The sequence below is a fragment of the Hyla sarda genome, chromosome 4, assembly GCF_029499605.1.
Source record: "Hyla sarda isolate aHylSar1 chromosome 4, aHylSar1.hap1, whole genome shotgun sequence".
Lineage (NCBI taxonomy): Eukaryota > Metazoa > Chordata > Amphibia > Anura > Hylidae > Hyla > Hyla sarda.
In genome coordinates, this window is record NC_079192.1 from 267349596 (window position 1) to 267369857 (window position 20262).

Below are 20262 nucleotides of genomic sequence, written 5' to 3' on the forward strand. Positions count from 1 at the left end.
TTATTCACAAACTTATTTTTTGAGAGGCAAATTGCCCAAATTCTGCAATTCTGACAAATATTTATTTTTATGATTTACAAGAAAAATTGAAAAGGAAATGTGCTTTTTTTATTTAGTTTTTTTGGGTGGGTAGATTATCTTCTACTGACTTTTTACTTTTTATTAGTCCCACAAGGGGACTTTGACAACTGATCAGTTACTACTACTGTGGTGCGATGTATTAGGTCTGTCAGCATATTGTTTAAGGACAACCTTCGGCCCTACTGGAGGCATGTTCACATACTTGGTAGATCATAGTAAGGGCTTGGTTTGCCATGAAAACCCATCGGAATCCAGCAAGTATTTTGCAAGGGTGCTGATGGGGTGATAGATACCCCAGAAACCACTTACACGTTGCACCCACAATTTGAGCGCAACATCAAAAGGGGTTAAACTACCAGGATCAGAGGGTTCTCAGCACAGGGTCCCAGTTTTTATGAGACATTTGCCATTTCTTGCAAGATCAGTTGCTTGATGGAGAGAGCAAGGAGAATTTAATGTGATGCTACTAAAAATCTGATCCTGAAAAAAATTTCATACCATTGAAGATACTTGAGCATCAAACGTAGAAGTAAAAGCATTTACTGTAAACAGGTAGGGCTCTATAAACTGTCCCCTCAAGACATAATGTAACTCAATGTTATTTTCCACATTCAAAAGTGAAATCTGAAGGCCTATGGGTTGTTTGCATAAACTATTATGAAAGATAATGTAGCACAACCACAAATGTGAATTCTCCCTTATAATATGCCTGCTGGGATAGAAGCTTATCTAAACATATATTAGGATGGCAAGGAGGAAGGAAATATGAATTGCATTGGTGTATAACAATGTTTTTAGTGTTATGCACATCTTTTCAGGCTAGACTTTAATGCAACATTTTGTCTAGGATAAAGAGTGGATAAGCCATCATTTTATGATCATGGGAGTCCAACTTATGAGAACCCCATCGATTGTGTGAAACATCCATGGGGGTTACAAAGGATAGACCACTCAAAATCATGAAGTGATAGCATATCCTAGCAATACGACATCACTGTATTTGATGGAACTACTCCTCACCTACCATTTAGGTATAGGACAAGGGCTTTCCACAAGCTTACTATTCCCCTCTGCGGAGCTGCAACGTGTCTACTTGTGTATAATCCAATAAAGTATGAACTCAGTGTAAAATATCAATCATAGCCCAAGGTTCTGTCCAATAAAAATATAACTCAATAACTCTTAGACATGGTTTCAATATACAATGTCAATTCTTTGGAGTGCAGATTCTGCAGTTGGGCAGTCTTTATATAAAACACAACACAATATTTTTATTCTTAGTCTCTGGTATTTAAGTACTATTTTCATGTATGTGTACTCACCTGCAGTAAACCATTGGTAGATTCCTCATGAAGGTTTTCAAAGGACTGTGAAAGACTCCTGCTTTGGCAATCCACAAGAAGAATTCTGCTGTCCTGTTCTGACCTGTGACAAATAACAAAAAGATTAAGCCATAGATAATGATGTCCAGAATTAACTGACAAATTATAAACTACTTTATAAAACGTGTGCTTAAAATAACACATATTATTTGGTCTAGGAAACCTATGCTCGTGTATCTCTGGCTCTCCCATAAAGATGCATTAAGGAAGGTTGTCGGCCCCTGCTCCGTGCACATAGAGAGAGCTGGAGCGCCATACGCGAGATCAGACACTTCTCCATTAGCCTTTGGATTTTAACATTACAATACATTTTTACCATTGCCGATTTCTCCTGTAACTGGACCTAACATATCCCCCAGTTACAGGGGAAATACAGCTCCCTGACACTCTCTGCAGGTCTGATCTGGGTCTGCTAAGACCCAACAGCTCCTGCAGATACCTAGCACTGGTTATCACATGATCACCAGGCCAGGAAGAATATGAAGACAGCAGGAATGGTAATACACAATCTCTGCGTTCTCTCTGCTCTAGCACCAGCACAATCTTAGTGCAGCTGCATAGTTCTGTATGGACATTCTGAAATGTCTGTGCAGAGTTAAATACAGACTGCCCGGACGTTTTAAAGTGCATCACAGAACTTAATCCTATAAAACAGCCCACACAGTATAGCAGGGATTAGTGTCCCCATGCTACTAACTATACCTTTTTATGCAATTCTGTTTGTTCTGTGTCCCACAGTGTCTGCTCCTATATCGCATTACTCTGCCCTTTGATTGACGCGCAAAACACACAGGGCCATCAGTGGACGTCTCAATCAAAGGGCAGAGAAACGTGATGTAGGAGCAGATACTGTGGGATACTGCAAAAATCTTATTTTTATACAGAAAAAAGTCACAATATTGCATAAAAAGCTATGGTTAGCATAGGGATACTAATCCCTGTCAGGCTGTGCGAACAGTATTTTAGACTTTAAGTCTATGGGTGCTTAGTGTTTATGTAAGTTCGGTACATAGTGTAAAGCTCGGTTATTTGTTTTTACACTGCGGCACAAAGTGTCTGTCATTTTTTCAGGCCACTTATGCATTATCTACCCATCCCTACAAAGACATCAGCTGGCAGGTGCAAGCAACTAAGTTACTTTAAAATTTTAAAAACTGTGTAACAAAAGCAGTAACTAAAATAAAAAACATAAAAAAATTAAAAAAAAAAGGGATTTAGTATCCCTTTCATATCCCTTGATGTCAGGTAGTCCCATTAGGACATGTACATAAGCCACATTTAATTTTCTGTATCTTTGATCATCAGTTTGTGGTATCGCCAGGAGAATAATGAATGAAGCATCAATGTCATTTGCAATAAAGACTGTCAATCCCTATGGAGAAGAAAATCACTGTAACTACAGAATGCTTAAAGAATGCTGATTAGACCCTGACTAGAACACAAGACAACAAGCGGCAATCTTTACCGTCTGGATCCATAGTCTAGTAGCTCCCAGCGGTGGACTCTAAGTACAGAACATAACCTATAAAGAAGCCTATTTAATAAAACATTTCTTAAGCTGTACTAACAGTATGGTCTCCTGTATATGATTAAATAAAAGCCTGAAAATACTTCAAAACAATATTCTCAATTAAAGAGACAATGGATACGAGGTACTGTATTTGTTACTACACTGAGCTGTAGCACCATGCAAAAAAATAACCATATCTTGTAAGGAATCGCCTTAGGTCATAATTTTAGCCACTTCACTAAACAACCTCTATGTTTTTAAAAGTTTGTAGAATAAGAGCCAGAAGAGCAAAACCGAAAAATCAAAGATGCACAGTACTGTGTAAGATTCCCAGCTAAAGATTTATGGAGTATTCACAGGATTTGCCAGTGTGTCTGATAAATGTCAATCATATTGGACAAGGTGCCTTACCTAGCAAAAGGGCAGTCATGGAAGCCGTTTTTCATTTTATTTTATTTATTTAAAAAGGGAAACTCCGACCTATTAGACACATTTATTATACACTGTCACACTGGACCAAAATGTCACAAGTTACTCTTCTGCGTCATGTAGACTAAATGCATATATATATATATATATATTACATACACACACACACACACAACGTACATATATACTATGAGAGATTTATCAAAACCTGTGCAGAAGAAAAGTGGAGCAGTTGCCCATAGACTTGCATTGAGGAGACGGGCCTTGATGTCATGAGGGGGCAGTGCTATGCCGTTACAGGCTCCCAACCCCGGCTCCAGCGTTCGGAACAGTTTGTTCCAAACGCTGAGCAGCGGAGAACCCCTTTAAGAAGCATTGTTTTATGTATTTTCAGATAATACTGTATAACAAGACGGAAAGAAGTCGCACTCACCTGGACTTTAGTTTCAACATGAAGAGGTTTATTCCAACGGAACAGCTGCAAAGGTGTAAAAAATTACAATTCCATAGCGGGAAGCGAGAGCCGGCAAAGCTCTCAGACACAGGGCAAACCACTGATAGACGCGGGGCACACGACTGATAGGCCTATCAGTGGTGTGCCCCGCGTCTGAGAGCTTTGCCGGCTCTCACTCCCCGCTATGGAATAGAAATTTTTTACACCTTTGCAGCTGTTCCGTTGGAATAAACCTCTTCATGTTGAAACTAAAGTCCAGGTGAGTGCGACTTCTTTCCGTCTTGTTATACAGTATTATCAGAAGTTTTGCTCATTCACGATTGTCTGCACCCGAGGACATAGTTAGCTGAGATCTGAACCTATAGCCATATAGAGCTACCTTACGGGACTTTCAGTATTATATAGAGCAGTGCCTGGTACACCTACGCTACAAGTGTGTTATGTATTTTCAGTACGACAAGTTTAAAAATAAAAAAAAGAAATACATAAATAAATAAATAAGCAGATGCCAAAACTACAAGGTCTAAGTTATCAAGTCTTCATGTGCTTTGTACAATCTACAATGCACATTGCAGCTTTGGGATGATAAAAAAAAAAGAAAGACAGAGAAAAAAAAGAACATTAATAACATTACTGGCCCCCGAAAAAGCAAAGACATGAAAGATAACAAAGGCAGAGGATGTCTCAGCAGACTGCCTGCATAAAACAATATGTTTATTCTGGTGCACAGCTCTATTCAAGCAGCCACATATTACTCTCCTGGACTAAATGCAATCACACTGATATAATCAGCAATTGTTCTGCTAGGGGCCAGGAATGAATTTTCTTATTTCACTTGTACTGGGACTACCTTGAGTGTTATTAAAGTGTGAGATAGGATCTTTAATAAGTTTTATCTCTTCATTTTCCATACAACCGGATGGGGCAGCATTATGAGGTGAGAGGAAATCAAACAGAAGATTTCCATGCAAACAGCAGGCCGTCGCCTCACAACTTTCTACCGCAAACATCTTTCAGCATCTCTCTAAAACAGGAACGCAGGCAAAGACCAGGGACCTCCGAGGATACTTTAGGGAGGAAAAGAAAATCACCTGAACAATTTTTGGAAACTGACCATTAATAAAATAAATAATAGGCTTAGTACAGAGACAGAGGTGAACTATTGAATACACAACACTATTACGTGCAGAATACGTAGGCATTGTTGATAGGCTTAGTGACTGAATATAACTGGGGAAAATAAAAAGAACTTTCATATAGTTTATGGGCCATGAGCTAATAAGGTATGTGAAATCACATCAATCATTATACAGCACACATACAACTTCCAAATAACATATACATTTGTTTGGTGCTTTTATTTTATAGTGTTTTTTTTTGTTTTGTTTTTTGAGTGCATGAGAAAATTGGAGTATCTGGAGAAACCCAGGGTGAACATACAAACTTAGTGCAGTTGTTGCACTTAGATTAAAACCCAGGAGCACAGCACTAGAAGGCAATAATGCTAACCAACCAATATATTACCTGTCTATAGAAAGAAGACATGTAATGCAATAAGAGATTGTAACACAAAATGCAGATGAGGTCATTTAGATTTCAGACCCCCAGGAAACCCTTTCTGCCAAATCGAGCCACCAGAATCCAGTAGTGAGTTTAAATGGGCACTGTCGTATCCAAAAATATTTTATAAGTTGTCACTGAGAAAATTAAAGACCTTTTATAATATGGTTATTTCAAAAATTTGGACTAACCAATAAAGAAAATGGCCCCTGAAAATCCCACAACTAGGTCTCCCCATACCTACTGGGACATTAAAGGGGTTACTCCAGTGGAATATTTTTTTTTAAATCAACTGGTGCCAGAAAGTTAAACAGATTTGTAAATTACTTCTATTAAAAAATCTTAATCCTTCCAGTACTTATCAGCTGCTGTATAATACAGGGGAAGTTCTTTTCTTTTTAAATGTCTTTTCTGTCTTTCCACAGTGCTCTCTGCTGACACCTATGTCCATGGGGACTTGTTCCTGCTCTGGACAGTTCCTGACATGGACAGAGGTGTCAGCAGAGAGCACCGTGGACAGACAAAAAAAATAAATTAAAAAAGAAATGAACTTCCTCTGTATTATACAGCAGCTGATAAGTACTGGAAGGATTAAATGGGCACTCTCTAAAACAAATTTTTGCTATTGCACTCCTTATGGTAAATGAAAAATATTTCTAATATGCTTTGCTTTAAAAAAAAAAAATGAAGTTTTCTATGTTTTATTTGTGCTTAAAAAAGCTCAAGAGCACATTTTCCCCCAACTCATACACAGACTTTGGACCAAAGTCCAAACACAGGAAGTTCAGCCTGGAGTGCTAGGGGGGGGGGGGGGGGAGGGTGTCCAACCAACAGCATATGGCAGTTATGTGTGAGAGGAGCTATGATTGGATGAGGCTGGACACCCCCCTCCTCAGCACTCCAGGCGGCACTTCCTGTGTTTGTACTTTGGTCCAAAGTCTGTGTATGAGTTGGGGGAAAATGTGCTCTTGAGCTTTTTTGAGCACAAATAAAACATAGAAAACTTCATTTTTTTTTTTAACAAAGTATATTACAAATATTTTTCATTTACCATTAGGAGTGCAATAGAAAAAATTTGTTTTAATGAGAGTTACCCTTTAAAAAAAATTTAATTAATTGACAAATTTGTTTAACTTTCTGGCACCAGTTGATTAAAAAAAAAAATATATATGTTTTCCACCGGAGTACCCCTTTAACCTTTCCTGCAGCAGCATCAGCCTGTCCATGAGTCATGGACAAGCGATGACTCATGGACAAGGCTGCATGAACAGATGCACCAATCACCTCCCACCACCACAAGGGACACACCCCCTTCCGCTGAGAGGATTTCTAACACTGAACTAACGAAGAAAGTATTTTTATAATAAATCTAGGGGTTAGATGTATATGGTCAGGATTAGGTAATGAGTTTTAAATTTTTATTTTTTTTCTAGGATCTAACAGGTACAACTCTTTAACTCTAAGGACACAGCCAATGTTTTGGCCAAATACAGTTTCATTTTTGCATTTTTTCCTCCATCGATTCTTAAATCCATAAAACATTTTTATTATGTCATCCACAGAGCCATATGAGGGCTTGTTTTTTGCAAGACCAATTGTACTTTGTAATGACACCTTTTATTTTATGATAAAAATCTACAGCGTAACCAAAAAATATGATTGTACTGTATGATTGTATGATTAATATTATTGCACTACTAAGAAAAAAAAAAAACATTTGTATGTTTTAAATCACTCTATTCTGACCTGACATTTTTCAGTATTAGGGGCTGTATGAGGGCCCATTTTTTGCTGTGTGATCTGTAGTTTTTATCTGTACCACTTTTGAGTATATGTGACTTTTTGATAACTTTTTATTTTTAATTTTTCTGGTATGTGATGTGGCCAAAAAGCAGCAATTTCTGATTTTTTATGTTTACAGTATCATTAACATAATATTTTGATAGTTCGGACATTTATGCATGTGCAGATACCAAAAACGTTTATTCATTATTTTTTACTCAGTAAAATGGGGGAAACGGGGGAGGGGCTTTTTCCATTTTTTTTTTTTTCCATTTTTTCACATTTATTTTACACTTTTTATGTCCCCATAGGGAATAATTTATAGCAATCATTAGATTGCTAATACTGTTCTGTGCTATACATAGGCATAGCACTGATCAGTATTAATCGGCAATCTACTTTTGGAAATCAGACCAGAAAGAGGATGCCAGGAGGACGTACAGAGGCAGGAAAGGAGACCTCTGTCCGTCATCTTGGCTGATCTGATCCCCGCAGCTGTGCCACAGGCAATTAGATCAGCCATTACAACTGCCACATATGCCGTGATCTGAATTGATCACGGCATCTGTGGGGTTAATGGCGGACATCAGCGATCGCTTACTGGCAGAACCCTGGCTAATGATAGCAGCCGTGAACAGCTGTGCATGATGCGAGCACTGCACAGTTGTCCTTAAGGGTTAAGATGGTGCAGAGAGGAAATGATAAAGAGGTATTCTCATTTGGGACATTTATAGCATATCTGCAGGATAAGGCAAAGTGTTGCAGAAATGCAGGTCCCACAGCTATCTCTTGAAAGAAGGCTCCCTAAGACATGTTTTTGACAGCCAGAGATGGGTGGGAAGCCAAAAACAACCGGAGCTGGTTGACTAACACTTTGCATAACTTCCCATTGACATTAAAAGAGAGTTGCGTAAATGTCATAGCTCCGCAAACTATACTGTTTACATACCTCCTGGGATACAAGCTACACCATTTAACCACTTGGGGACGCAGGGCATACAGGTACACATGCATCCCCGATCCTTAAGGACCCAGGGCGTACAGTCCCCGCCATTTGCCAGGCGGGGATTGGACCGGGATACCTACTGAAATCATTCAGCAGGCATCCCTCCCTGAGACTGACGATTTGCAGCGATTCCATTCCCCGCCGCTCATCGGGCAGGGACCGGGATGACTGCTGAAATCATTCAGCAGGCATCCTGGCACAGTGCCGAGGAGGTCCTATACAAACCGGCGATCTGCGGCGATTTCGGGTCATGGGGATCACATGTGATCTGATGAACAGGAAAAGGAGGATGATCAGTGGTGTAATATACACCACCGATCATCATCCGTACTGTCATGGGAGGTGGCAGTGTTGCCGACCCCCCACCCTCCACCCCAGGACAGCTGTGATTGGGCGGTCGTAGTGACCACACCAATCACATTGTATGAGGAGGGGGGAGAAGAGCAGGAGCATGTTGCTCCGTTTCGATCAGCACCATTTTGTGTCTGGTGCTGAGCAGGACAGAGCCCCGTGCTGCATCTCCCCCCTCTCAGTAAAGATAAGTGCCATCTGGCATTGTTCATTTTTGGGCGCAGACCTTTTTTTTTGCTAAACTGTGTGGCCGTCCCTCCTTTATATAAAAGAGTGGCCGGCTACCGTTAGCTAAAGCCCACCTGCCGCTTTTTTTGGTGCAGGTGCATTTTCGGGTTATAGTGGCTTTTTTTTCTTCTTTTTTTGCACCTATAGTCGGTCCGTGCCACCAGTACCAGGCCAGTGCTGTGTGGTCGGACCCCCCACTGACTTCTGTGCCCCCCTGCCGCCACAGAGCACTAATCAGTGCGCACACCACTGATTAGATAAATGCTTTAGTTTTTTTGGTGCCGGGCTTTTTGCGCTAAAAGTCCTTTTAAAAAAAAAGTTTTCTATTTTTCCAGTTTAGTTTTATATTTTTATTTAGGTGGTGGGTTAGGGCGGGTTAGGGTAGGTAGTATCGCACCACACCACACATACACTAATAAAGTTCTCCCCATACATACACACACACCCCCGCCCCCATTAAAGTAAGGAAATGGACTGTAGGGCGTTTTCAGTGGAGGAGGCACATGCCATACTTGATACTGAAAGCGCCAGAGGACGAGGAAGACCCCACTTCCTTATTTCCTCATCCTCCTCATCATCTAGTTCTGATGATGAGCCAAGGCGGCGGAGACGCCGCCATGCAAGGCCACAAACCTCCTCTGCTCCTGACTCTGTGCCCCATGCTAGTATGAGTCCCCCTGGCGCTCATACTAGTCAAGCTCACCAGCCAAGTGTCCCATACCGAAGAACGTGTCTGGACAGACAACGGACCACAAGCCTGTGGTTCCCGAGTTTGTTGGCGACTCAGGAATCAAGATTGACATAGTCAGGTTCCCTGAAATTTACTATTTTAGGGTTTGTTTGTTTTTTACAGTGAGTACTGTCAATTTGATGGTTGAGCAGACAAACCTGTATGCCCAACAGTTCGTCACCGCAAACCCGGTCTCCTTTTTAATTAGGACCGGTGGCTGGTTCCCAGTCAATGCAGTCGAAAGGAGGACCTTTTGGGGCCTTGAGCTGCATATGGGCCTAGTTAAAAAACCAAGGGTCAGGCAGTACTGGAGTGGGGACATCCTCTACCAGACCCCGTTCTACAGTATGGCCATGACCCATCCCCGGTGCGAGGCCATCCCCCCCCCCCCCCCCCCCCCCCCCCCCCAAATGATCACGGGTATGACCGCCTGTATAAAACCAGGCAGGTCATCAATCACTCCGGGGCCAAACGAAACGTCGTAAGTGTCAACACGAGCTCCACAGCTGTTCCCCTTCGTGAGAGGAAGGATCTTCAGCCAGAGGAGGCCCTGACATTAGCTGACATGACCCAGGTGTGAATAGGTGGTTTTCATATTTTTGTAATTTTTCATCAGTATCACCCAAAATAACCTGTTGATACAGGCCCGTGGTGCATATGACACTAATAAAAAACAGTACCTACCGCTCTTTGTCCTGGGCCTCCATTCTTCAGTATAGGCTAATGAAGTAGCTTGGTGCACAGGGAGGAGAGGGGTGGGAAGTAGAGATGAGCGAACTTACAGTAAATTCGATTCGTCACAAACTTCTCGGCTCGGCAGTTGATGACTTTTCCTGCATAAATTAGTTCAGCTTTCCGGTGGGCTGGAAAAGGTGGATACAGTCCTAGGAGACTCTTTCCTAGGAATGTATCCACCTTTTCCAGCCCACCGGAGCACCTGAAGGCTGAACTATTTTACGCAGGAAAAGTCATCAACTGCCGAGCCGAGAAGTTCGTGACGAATCAAATTTACTGTAAGTTCACTCATCTCTAGTGGGAAGGTTCCTAATTCCCAGGTGCACAGTGACAAAATAGTGTTTTTAGTTGTGTGGCATTAAATTTTCAGATTTATTTCACTTTCAATGCTATTTCATTATTATAATTTTTTTTTTTGTGTACTAGTAAAAAAAGGAAGTCAGAAGTGAATTCATAGATTTATAAAAGGGATGAAGGGCAGAGATCATAGAGAGCTGGGTAGTGAGTCTCTTAAGTGTGCGCTTCACCCAACTTTTTTATTTTTTATTTTTTTAAATTTCATTCATGACAATTCATGGCATGAAGGAGGTTTCCCATTAATAACATTCATTGCCTATCCCCCTGGGGTCCACCTCTGGGACTGCCATTGATCACTAAAACCTAACACTCCCCATCTCTGCATACCCAGCACGTCTGCCTTGGTACATTTCCACAACTTCAACAGAAAGTCGTGAAACAGCATAGTGCTTGCTCAACCTCTGTGCATCATTACCCCAGTGGCGCTGGCAAAAAGGGAATGGGGAATGATGAGGGTCCTAGCAATTTAACATTTGTTCCCCATCATGTGGGAAAATCCCATTATAGTCCTAAGCTTTATTTACGGGACCTTCCCGGAAGATTTATAGCAAAAGCGTGCCTATGCATAGAATGAATCCTTGTAAATGAAACACACTTCGCTTGCAAGTGCTCCATCTACTACCAAGAGACCCAGAACATTTGGGAAGAAGATCATTTGAATTCTCTCTGCTTAATAAATCAAGAACTCCACAGAGCAACTACAATCAAGAAAGAATAATGGTATAAGTCATACTGTGGATGTTCTATAAAGACTGCAGTTGTCTATGGCGTCTGTACTTTGTAAGGACACGGGCTGCTTGATACGGTCAGAATTATTTAATTCACAACAACACTTTGATCCCGATTTCCACAGAATCTAAATTATTAGTAAGATCCAAACATGAAAGTAATTTTATCACATCTGAGAATTCAAAGAGCACAACAAACTGCGGAGACAAGGTGCCAAAGACAAATGGAGCAACATGAGCATGAAGAAGCCAGCAGGGGGTGCACACGTCACTCTACCAATATGAATTAAAGATTTTAGCACAGTAGTATATGCGGTATCCTGCACAAAAGGGAGATCATCTTTATTTCACTAATAAAATCTAATTTACAACAGTGCTCTAGCAATATATGACAACCTTAATGATCTTCCCTTATGAAGCCGTACTATTAGGTACAATCACATTTAAATTCATAGCAAAATCCTTATTGAAGACTAAAGTGTACCTGTTAAAAACTTTTGATATAATGTAGATAATACTATTATATGTATATTTAGAATATACATTGATTAAAAAAAATGTGTATATTTTTGGGTGAAAAAATGCTGTACCTGCAGCCACTGCTTTTGTGTCTCTAAGAAGTCCAAAGGCAGGAAGTTAGGGCGTGACAAGCAGGGCTCTCTGCTGGCTCCTGACTTGTCAATCATCCTGCTGTGTGAGTCAGGAGCGTGTCACAGAGCCTCACTGCACAGAGCCCCCGCTTGTCCTCACTGCACAGAGCCCCCGCTTGTCCTCACTGCACAGAGCCCCCGCTTGTCCTCACTGCACAAAGCCCCCGCTTGTCCTCACTGCACAGAGCCCCCGCTTGTCCTCACTGCACAGAGCCCCCGCTTGTCCTCACTGCACAGAGCCCCCGCTTGTCCTCACTGCACAGAGCCCCCGCTTGTCCTCACTGCACAGAGCCCCCGCTTGTCCTCACTGCACAGATTATCTACAGTATATAAAAAGTTTTTGTTAACAACAGGTAGTGCTGTGCGGTATACTGGTTCATACCGAATACTGAAATTTTTTGTGCTGCACGACGAATTCAACCAAGCGCTGCGCTGTCCCCAACTAATCATATGTAACCCGCGAGCGCTGTTCTTCCCCCCCCCCTCCCCCCTTCCCAATTAATTATCAGCCCATCGCTGTGCTGTCCCCATCGGGGTACTACTCATGTCACCCGCAAGCGCTGCCCTCCTGTTTGTTGCGGGCCGCCGGCAGCGGCACTCTAAGAAGCCGGTCGGCCTATCACCGGCCGAGGCGGAACATCGCTGCGGCCGGTGATAGGCTGACGGCTCTCCGACATCCCAGTCCCCTGGAAGAGCGTGAGGCCGATGTAGGCAGGTGCGTTAAAGTTTATTTTGTTTATCTTTTGCAGCCCCGGCATAGGGATAAAGCGTACAGTATAGAGTGTCAGCGCCGGCGGCCCGCAACAAACAGGAGGACGAGGAGTGCAGCGCTTGCGGGTGATGCGAGTAGTACCCCGCTGGGCTGATAGTTTATTGGGGGGGGGGGGGGGGGAGCAGAACAGCGCTTGCTGTTGGTCATATCGCCCAGCTCTAACAACAGGTACACTGAGTACAGCAAGGAATAAGAGTTTGGCAAAGTTATACCAGAATGACATTTTTGTAGAAAATGGCCAAAAGAAGAATATCCTTTAGGTAGCACAGTGTTTCCCAAAAAGGGTGCCTCGGGCTGTTGCAAAACTACAACTTAGAGGGGTACTCCGGTGGAAAAAAAATGTTTCTTAATCAACTGGTGCCAAATTTGTTAATTACTTCTATTAAAAAAAAAATCTTAATCCTTCCAGTACTTATTAGCTGCTGAATACTACAGAGTAAATTATTTTCTTTTTGGAACACAGTGTTCTCTGCTGACATGAGCACAGTGCTCTCTGCTGACATCTCTGTCCATAGCAGCATATGTTTTCTATGGGTATTTTCTCCTACTCTGGGCAGTTCTTAAAACGGACAGAGATGTCAGCAGATGTCACCCTGGTTGAGAAACACTAATGTAGCTAGTTTAACCCTTTAAGGACCAAGCCCATTTTGGCCTTAAGGACTAGACCAATTTTAAATTTAGCATTTTCATTTTTTCCTCCTCGCCTTCTAAAAATTGTAACTTTAATACTTTCATCCACAGACTAGTACGAGGGCTTGCTTTTTGCGCGACCAGTTGTCCTTTGTAATGACATCACTCATTTTATCATACAATGTATGGCACAACAAAAAAAAAATACTGTGTGTGTGAGGAAATAAAAAGAACATCAATTTTGCTAATTTTGGAAGGTTCGATTTCATGCCGTATAAATTATGGTAAAAATGACGTGTTCTTTATTCTGTGGGCCAATGCAATTAGAATGATACCCATGATTACGTACCTTTCTATTATTGTTGCGCAAAAAAAAAAAAAACACAAACTTTTTAACCAAATTAGTACATTTAAAATCCCTCTAATTTGACGACCCATAACTTTTCCCATTTTTCCGTATAAGCGGCGGTATGAAGGCTCATTTTTTGTGCCGTGATCTGTATTTTTTATTGATACCACATTTGTGTATATAAAACTTTTATATATATATATATATATTTTTTTTTTTTATTAAATGTGACAAAAAAGCAGCAATTTTATTTTATTTTATTTTTTTACATTCACGCCGTTCACCATAAAGGATCATTAATATTATATTTTAATAGTTCAGACATTTACGCACGCGGCGATACCAAATATGTTTTTTCATTTTTTTTATTTATGATTTTTTATTATTTATGTTTTTTCATTTTATTTTATTTTTTACACTTTTTGGGGGTAAAATTGGAAAAAGGAACATTTAAAATTTTTATTAGGGGAGGGGATTTTTCACGACTTTATTTTTTTACCCTTTTTATGTCCCCATAGGGGACCATTTATAGCAATCATTTGATTGCTAGTACTGTTCAGTACTATGCATAAAATGTAGACCCGCTACCGCAGATGCCGTGATCTGTATTGATTACGGCATCTGAGGGGTTAACGGCACACATCAGTGCAATCGCGCATGTCGGCCATTACCGGCGGGTCCTGAGCATGCTCGCGGTTATGTAAAGGACGTGTATGTACGTCCTGGTGCGTTAAGGGGTTAAAAGGGGTATTCTAGGAAATTCCAGGCTATTAGCTACCGGCACCTGCCGCACATGACTCGATCATCGCTCCGATGCTCGCGGTCATGTACAGGACGCAAATGTGCGTCCTGGTGCGCGAAGTACTGCCGCACCAGGACGTACATTTATGTCCTTGGTTGTTGAGGGGTTTAAAGCCACAGAAGGACCTGGTAAAATTGTAATGGTTTTTACAAATCCAGGCAAAAAAGGCTGACTACAAGCCCAGGTCGCACGCCATACCGACCGTGTAATGCACATAACAAAGAGGGGTCTTGAGACTACCCTATGAAAATATACAGTCATGGCCATAATTGTTGGCACCCCTGAAATTTTTCAAGAAAATGAAGCATTTTTCACAGAAAAGGATTGCAGTAACAAATGTTTTGCTATACACATGTTCATTCCCTTTGTGTGTATTGGAACTAAACCAAAAAAGGGAGGGAAAAAAAGCTCATTGGATATAATGTCACATCAAACTCCAAAAATGGGCTGGACAAAATGATTGTCACCCTTTCAAAATTGTCAAAAAATAAGATTGTTTCAAGCATGTGATGCTCCTTTAAACTCACCTGGGGCAAGTACACAGGTGTGGGCAATATAAAAATCACACCTCAAAGTAGATAAAAAGGAGAGAAGTTCACTTAGTCTTTGCATTGTGTGTCTGTGTGTGCGCCACTCTAAGCATGGACAACAGAAAGAGGAGAAGAGAACTGTCTGAGGACTCAAAAACTAAAATTGTGAAAAAATCTCAACAATCTCAAGGTTACAAGTCCAGACTCTAGAGATATAGATTTGCCTTTGTCCACAGTGCGCAACATTATCAAGAAGTTTGCAACCCATGGCACTGTAGCTAATCTCCCTGGGAGTGGAGGGAAAAGAAAAATTGATGAAAGGTGTCAACGCAGGATAGTCTGGATGGTGGATAAGCAGCCCCAAACAAGTTCCAAAGATATTCAAGCTGTCCTGCAGGCTCAGGGAGCAGTGTTAGCGTGAACTATCCGTCAACATTTAAATGAAATGAAACGCTATGGCAGGAGACCCAGGAGGACCCCACTGCTGACACAGACATAAAAAGCAAGACTACATTTTGCCAAAATGAACTTGAGTAAGCCAAAATCCTTCTGGAAAAACGTCTTGTGGACAGATGAGACCAAGATAGAGCTTTTTGGTAAAGCACGTCATTCTACTGTTTACCGAAAATGGAATGAAGCCTACAAAGAAAAGAACACAGTACCTATAGTGAAATATGGGGGCGGTTCAATGGTGTTTTGGGGTTGTTTTGCTGTCTCTGGCACTGGGTGCCTTGAATGTGTGCATGGCATCATGAAATCTGAGGATTATCAAAGGATTTTGGGTCACACTCTACAGCCCAGTGTCAGAAAGCTGGGTTTGCGTCCGAGATCTTGGGTCCAGTAGGACAATGACCCCAAACATACGTCAAAAAGCACCCAGAAAATAATGGTAGCAAAGCCCTAGAGAGTTCTGAAGTGGTGGCAATGAGTCCAACACCTGTGGAGAGATCTTAAAATTGCTGTTGGGAAAAGGCGCCCTTCCAATAAAAGAAACCTGGAGCAGTTTGCAAAGGAAGAGTGGTCCAACATTCCGGCTGAGAGGTGTAAGAAGCTTATTGATGGTTATAGGAAGCGACTGATTTCAGTTATTTGCAACCAAATATTAAGTTAAGGGTGCCAATAATTTTGTCCAGCCTATGTTTGGAGTTTGGTGTGACATTATGTTCAATTTGCTTTTTTTCCTCCCTTTTTTGGTTTAGTTCCAATACACACAAAGGGAATAAACATGTGTATAGAAAAACAAGTGTTACTGCAATCATTTTCTGTGAGAAATACTTCATTTTCTTGAAAAATGTCAGGGGTACCAACATTTATATCCATCACTGTAAATTATTTACTCATAATTTAGAATGGGGCAAAGACACATTTTAACCCAGTTTCTCCTTGTTTGTGCTACCAGGGGCTCTACTCTGAGACCACAAGGCATGTGCACTGAAGTGCTGAGCTGGTATGGTTCTCTCTTTATGATTGGATTTTTTATTTTTTGAATAACACAATTAGTATTACATTATATTTAAGGTTCATATACAATGTAATGATAAGATTCTGTAAAAGGAGAGTTATTAATATGAATGATGTATTGCATGGTGGTTAATGTCGTTTATTACACAATGGAGTATAAATCTTATGGTGGTTGTAGATTACACAATATCTACGGCACAATGCACAGTGTACATCACAGTGTTACTGAACTAGTGTGATATAAACAGAAGCTCTTGCCCTGACACGAAGAGCTGACACGTTGACTGTCCACATTAAGTTAATAAACAAACACAATGGCAGTGCTGCTTTTGCCTGGAATATTTTGGGGACCCTGGTTCAACCCCCAGAGTTGGCACCAAGACTTTAGCTGTAGGTCTGACAGCGTTGAGCTTATAATACATGGTAATGATTTTTTACAGCTCAGGCTGTAGAACGTTCAGTTCTAGTGATAGTATTTAATTATAATATCTCAAAATAAAACAACTGTCAGGGCAAACACATAGCCTACATGAGTGAATGCATATCTTGGAATATCTAGTATGTAGGTTGCACAATTAGAAAATAAAAGTAAGAATTTCTGAATATATGTTGCCAACAGTCACCCCCTGACACAGCAGATAGTAGAGAATACTGCCATACATACCAAATAAGTTGATTAGAAAATTAACATTTTTTTCAGAAGTTACTAGTGGCAGAGTAACACATGTAGCGAGGATAAGACGTACAAAGGAAAGATCAGTATCCTTGGCCAGATTGCATTTCATTACTTTAATCTGAAAGACGCACAAGTTATAAGAATATTTACTGCACCAAGGTAAAGGCCCTTCTATACAGGCCGTTTATCATTGCAGATAATCGGCCCGTGTAAAAGAGTCAGAGATCAGCCGATGGTTGATCACATCTTTTGTGCGGCCATATAAATTATCGCTGGTGGCCACACATGGCCCTGTGTAAACAGGGGATGTGCAACTACAAGTGATGAACTTAACATGCCACACGAAAAATCCAGCGATCAGGGCCACCTGCACAATTGAGCCTTGGGAAGGCTCATCAAACAAGTGCCGATCAGCTACTTATATCGGAGTTCGTTGTTACCATGGATTCATTTATTCTATTGGCCACATTATATCATGTGACACATATGTTGTAATTTTATTGGTTGTGAAATGTTCTTAAACTGTCTCACTACTATTACTTACTATAAGCAAAAGCTGCCATGGGTTGAAACGAGCAAGCTAAGTGTGATTCCAACATGGTTTCAATACAATCTGATAAATAAAATAAAAAAAGGTTTTAAATATCCAGGAGCTGGACTTTACAAATATCTTTTGGATGGAAGACTTCGAAAATGTATCCTACTGGAAACTTCCTAGTACTTCTTAAGTATCTGTTGAAGACCTGACTCTAGGGCTGCAGATATCTATTATTTGAATAATCGATTAGTTGTCGATAATTTCATCGATTAATCGAAAAAAACACCAAAATTAGAAGAAAAAAAAGCAATTTTGGCCTTTTTTCCCTTACATTTACACCGGCTGCTGTACGGGACCATTAACATTTTTATTTAGTTCAGACAGTGGGCATCTGACCACCCGCAGCAGCCTCATGACCGCCGGCGCCCGCACAACAAATCGGCCGATTATTCAATAACGGTCTTGCATTAGGAGGAACCCAGGGCCAACCGCACCAGCATATGGTCTCACAAGGGGTCTGAGAATCTCATCTTGGTACCTAATGGCAGTCAGGCTACCTCTGGCAAGCACATGGAGGGCTGTGCGGCCCCCCAAAGAAATGCCACCCCACACCATTAATGACCCACCGCTAAACCGGTCATGCTGGAGGAGGTTGCAGGCAGCAGAACGTTCTCCACGGCATCTCCAGACATTGTCACGTCTGTAACGTGCTCAGTGTGAACCTGCTTTCATCTGTGAAGAGCACAGAAGAGCACAATTTGCCAATCTTGGTGTTTTCTGGCAAATGCCAAATGTCCTGCAAGGTGTTGGGCTGTAAGCACAATCCCCACCTGCGGACGTTGGGCCCCCAAACCACCCTCATGGACTCAGTTTCTGACCGTTTCTGTGGACACATGCACATTTGTGGCCTGCTGGAGGTCATTTTGCAAGGCTCTGGCAGTGCTCCTCCTGCTCCTCCTTGAACAAAGGCGGAGGTAGCGGTCCTGTTGCTGGGTTGTTGCCCTCCAACGGCCTCCTCCACGTGTCCTGATGTACTGGCCTGTCTCCTGGTAGTGCCTCCATGCTCTGGACACTATGCTGACAGACACAGCAAACCTTCTTGCCACAGCTCATATTGATGGGCCATCCTGGATGAGCTGCACTACCTGAGCAACTTTCAAAAGTGACCAAAACATCAGCCAGGAAGCATAGGAACTGAGAAGTGGTCTGTGATCACCACCTGCAGAACCACTCCTTTATTGGGGGTGTCTTGCTAATTGCTTATAATTTCCACCAGTTGTCTGTTCCATTTGCACAACAGCATGCGAAATGGATTGTCAATCAGTGTTGCCTCCTGAGTGGACAGTGTGATTTCACAGAAGTGTTATTGACTTGGAGTTACAGTACATTGTGTTGTTTAAGTGTTCCCTTTATTTTTTTGAGCAGTGTTTTTAAGAATGTGTTAACACTGGTTAGAGTCCAACAGGGATATGGTATAGTGGGAGAGATGGTGCACTCTGCATTGCCACAACTCATGGTTATTAAAGGGGTACTACGGTGCAAAACATTTTTTTTTAATCAACTGGTGCCAGAAAGTTAAACAGATTTGTAAATTAAATGTAATAGGAAAAGCACGTACGTGCACTCACCGCTCAGCGGAGACAGCTCGGTGTGGAAGTCCAGTTGACGGGACGCTGGGTCAAGGCATCGGCGCAGGTATGTGGGCGCTCGAGCTTAGAGCGCCCACATACCTGCGCCGATGCTGTGACCCAGCGTCCCATCAACCGGACACCGAGCTGTCTCCGCTGAGCGGTGAGTGCACGTACGTGCTTTTCCTATTACATGTATTGATACTTGACACGTTTCGTATGTGCAACCCGCAGGAGACGCTATTCTAGGCCACCGATGCTATGCAGTGTTCCGGTTCCAGGTGAATCTAGTCCGTTAACCCTTACGTGTGCTCTCTCCTTTCCTGTTTTTCCAGATTTGTAAATTACTTCAATTTAAAAAAAAAAAATCTTAATCCTTCCAGTACGTATTAACTGCTTTATACTACAAAGAAAATTATTTTCTTTTTGGATTTCTTTTTTTTCTCTGTCCACAGTGCTCTCTGCTGACACCTTTGTCCATTACAGGAGCTGTCCATAGCAGGAACAAATCCTCATAGCAAACCTCTCCTGCTCTGAACAGTTCCTGACATGGACAGAACAGAGGTGTACAGAGAGCACCGTGGACAGAAAAGAAAAAGAAAAGAAAAGACAGCAGCAGCAGGCCCCCCCCCCCCCGTTTAGACAGCAGCGGGTCCCCCTCCCCCATTTAGACGGCAGCAGGTCCCCCCCATTCAGACAGCAGCAAGTCCCCCCATTTAGACAGCAGCGGGTCCCCCTTTAGACACCAGCAGGCCCCCCTGTAGATATTAGTAGCAGCCCCCTCCTTGCAGACAGCTCACCTTCGCCTGTCCTCTTTCGGGTGCTGCCGCTCCACTGCCCCGTTCTCCCATCCGCATCATGGCGTCCTATGGAGGAGCATGTGACATATAAGT

At 41.9% G+C, this 20262-nt stretch overlaps 1 protein-coding gene across 1 annotated transcript in view; it reads right to left on the bottom strand.

The window, feature by feature from the left end:
* The window catches only part of TBC1D15 (TBC1 domain family member 15), a 114558-nt gene that overhangs the window by 76592 nt on the left and 17704 nt on the right, over positions 1-20262 (bottom strand). Inside the window, exon 6 of the mRNA XM_056574113.1 lies at positions 1404-1506. Within this exon, the coding sequence (XP_056430088.1) occupies positions 1404-1506 (103 nt within the window). The remainder of the gene's footprint in view (positions 1-1403; positions 1507-20262) is intronic.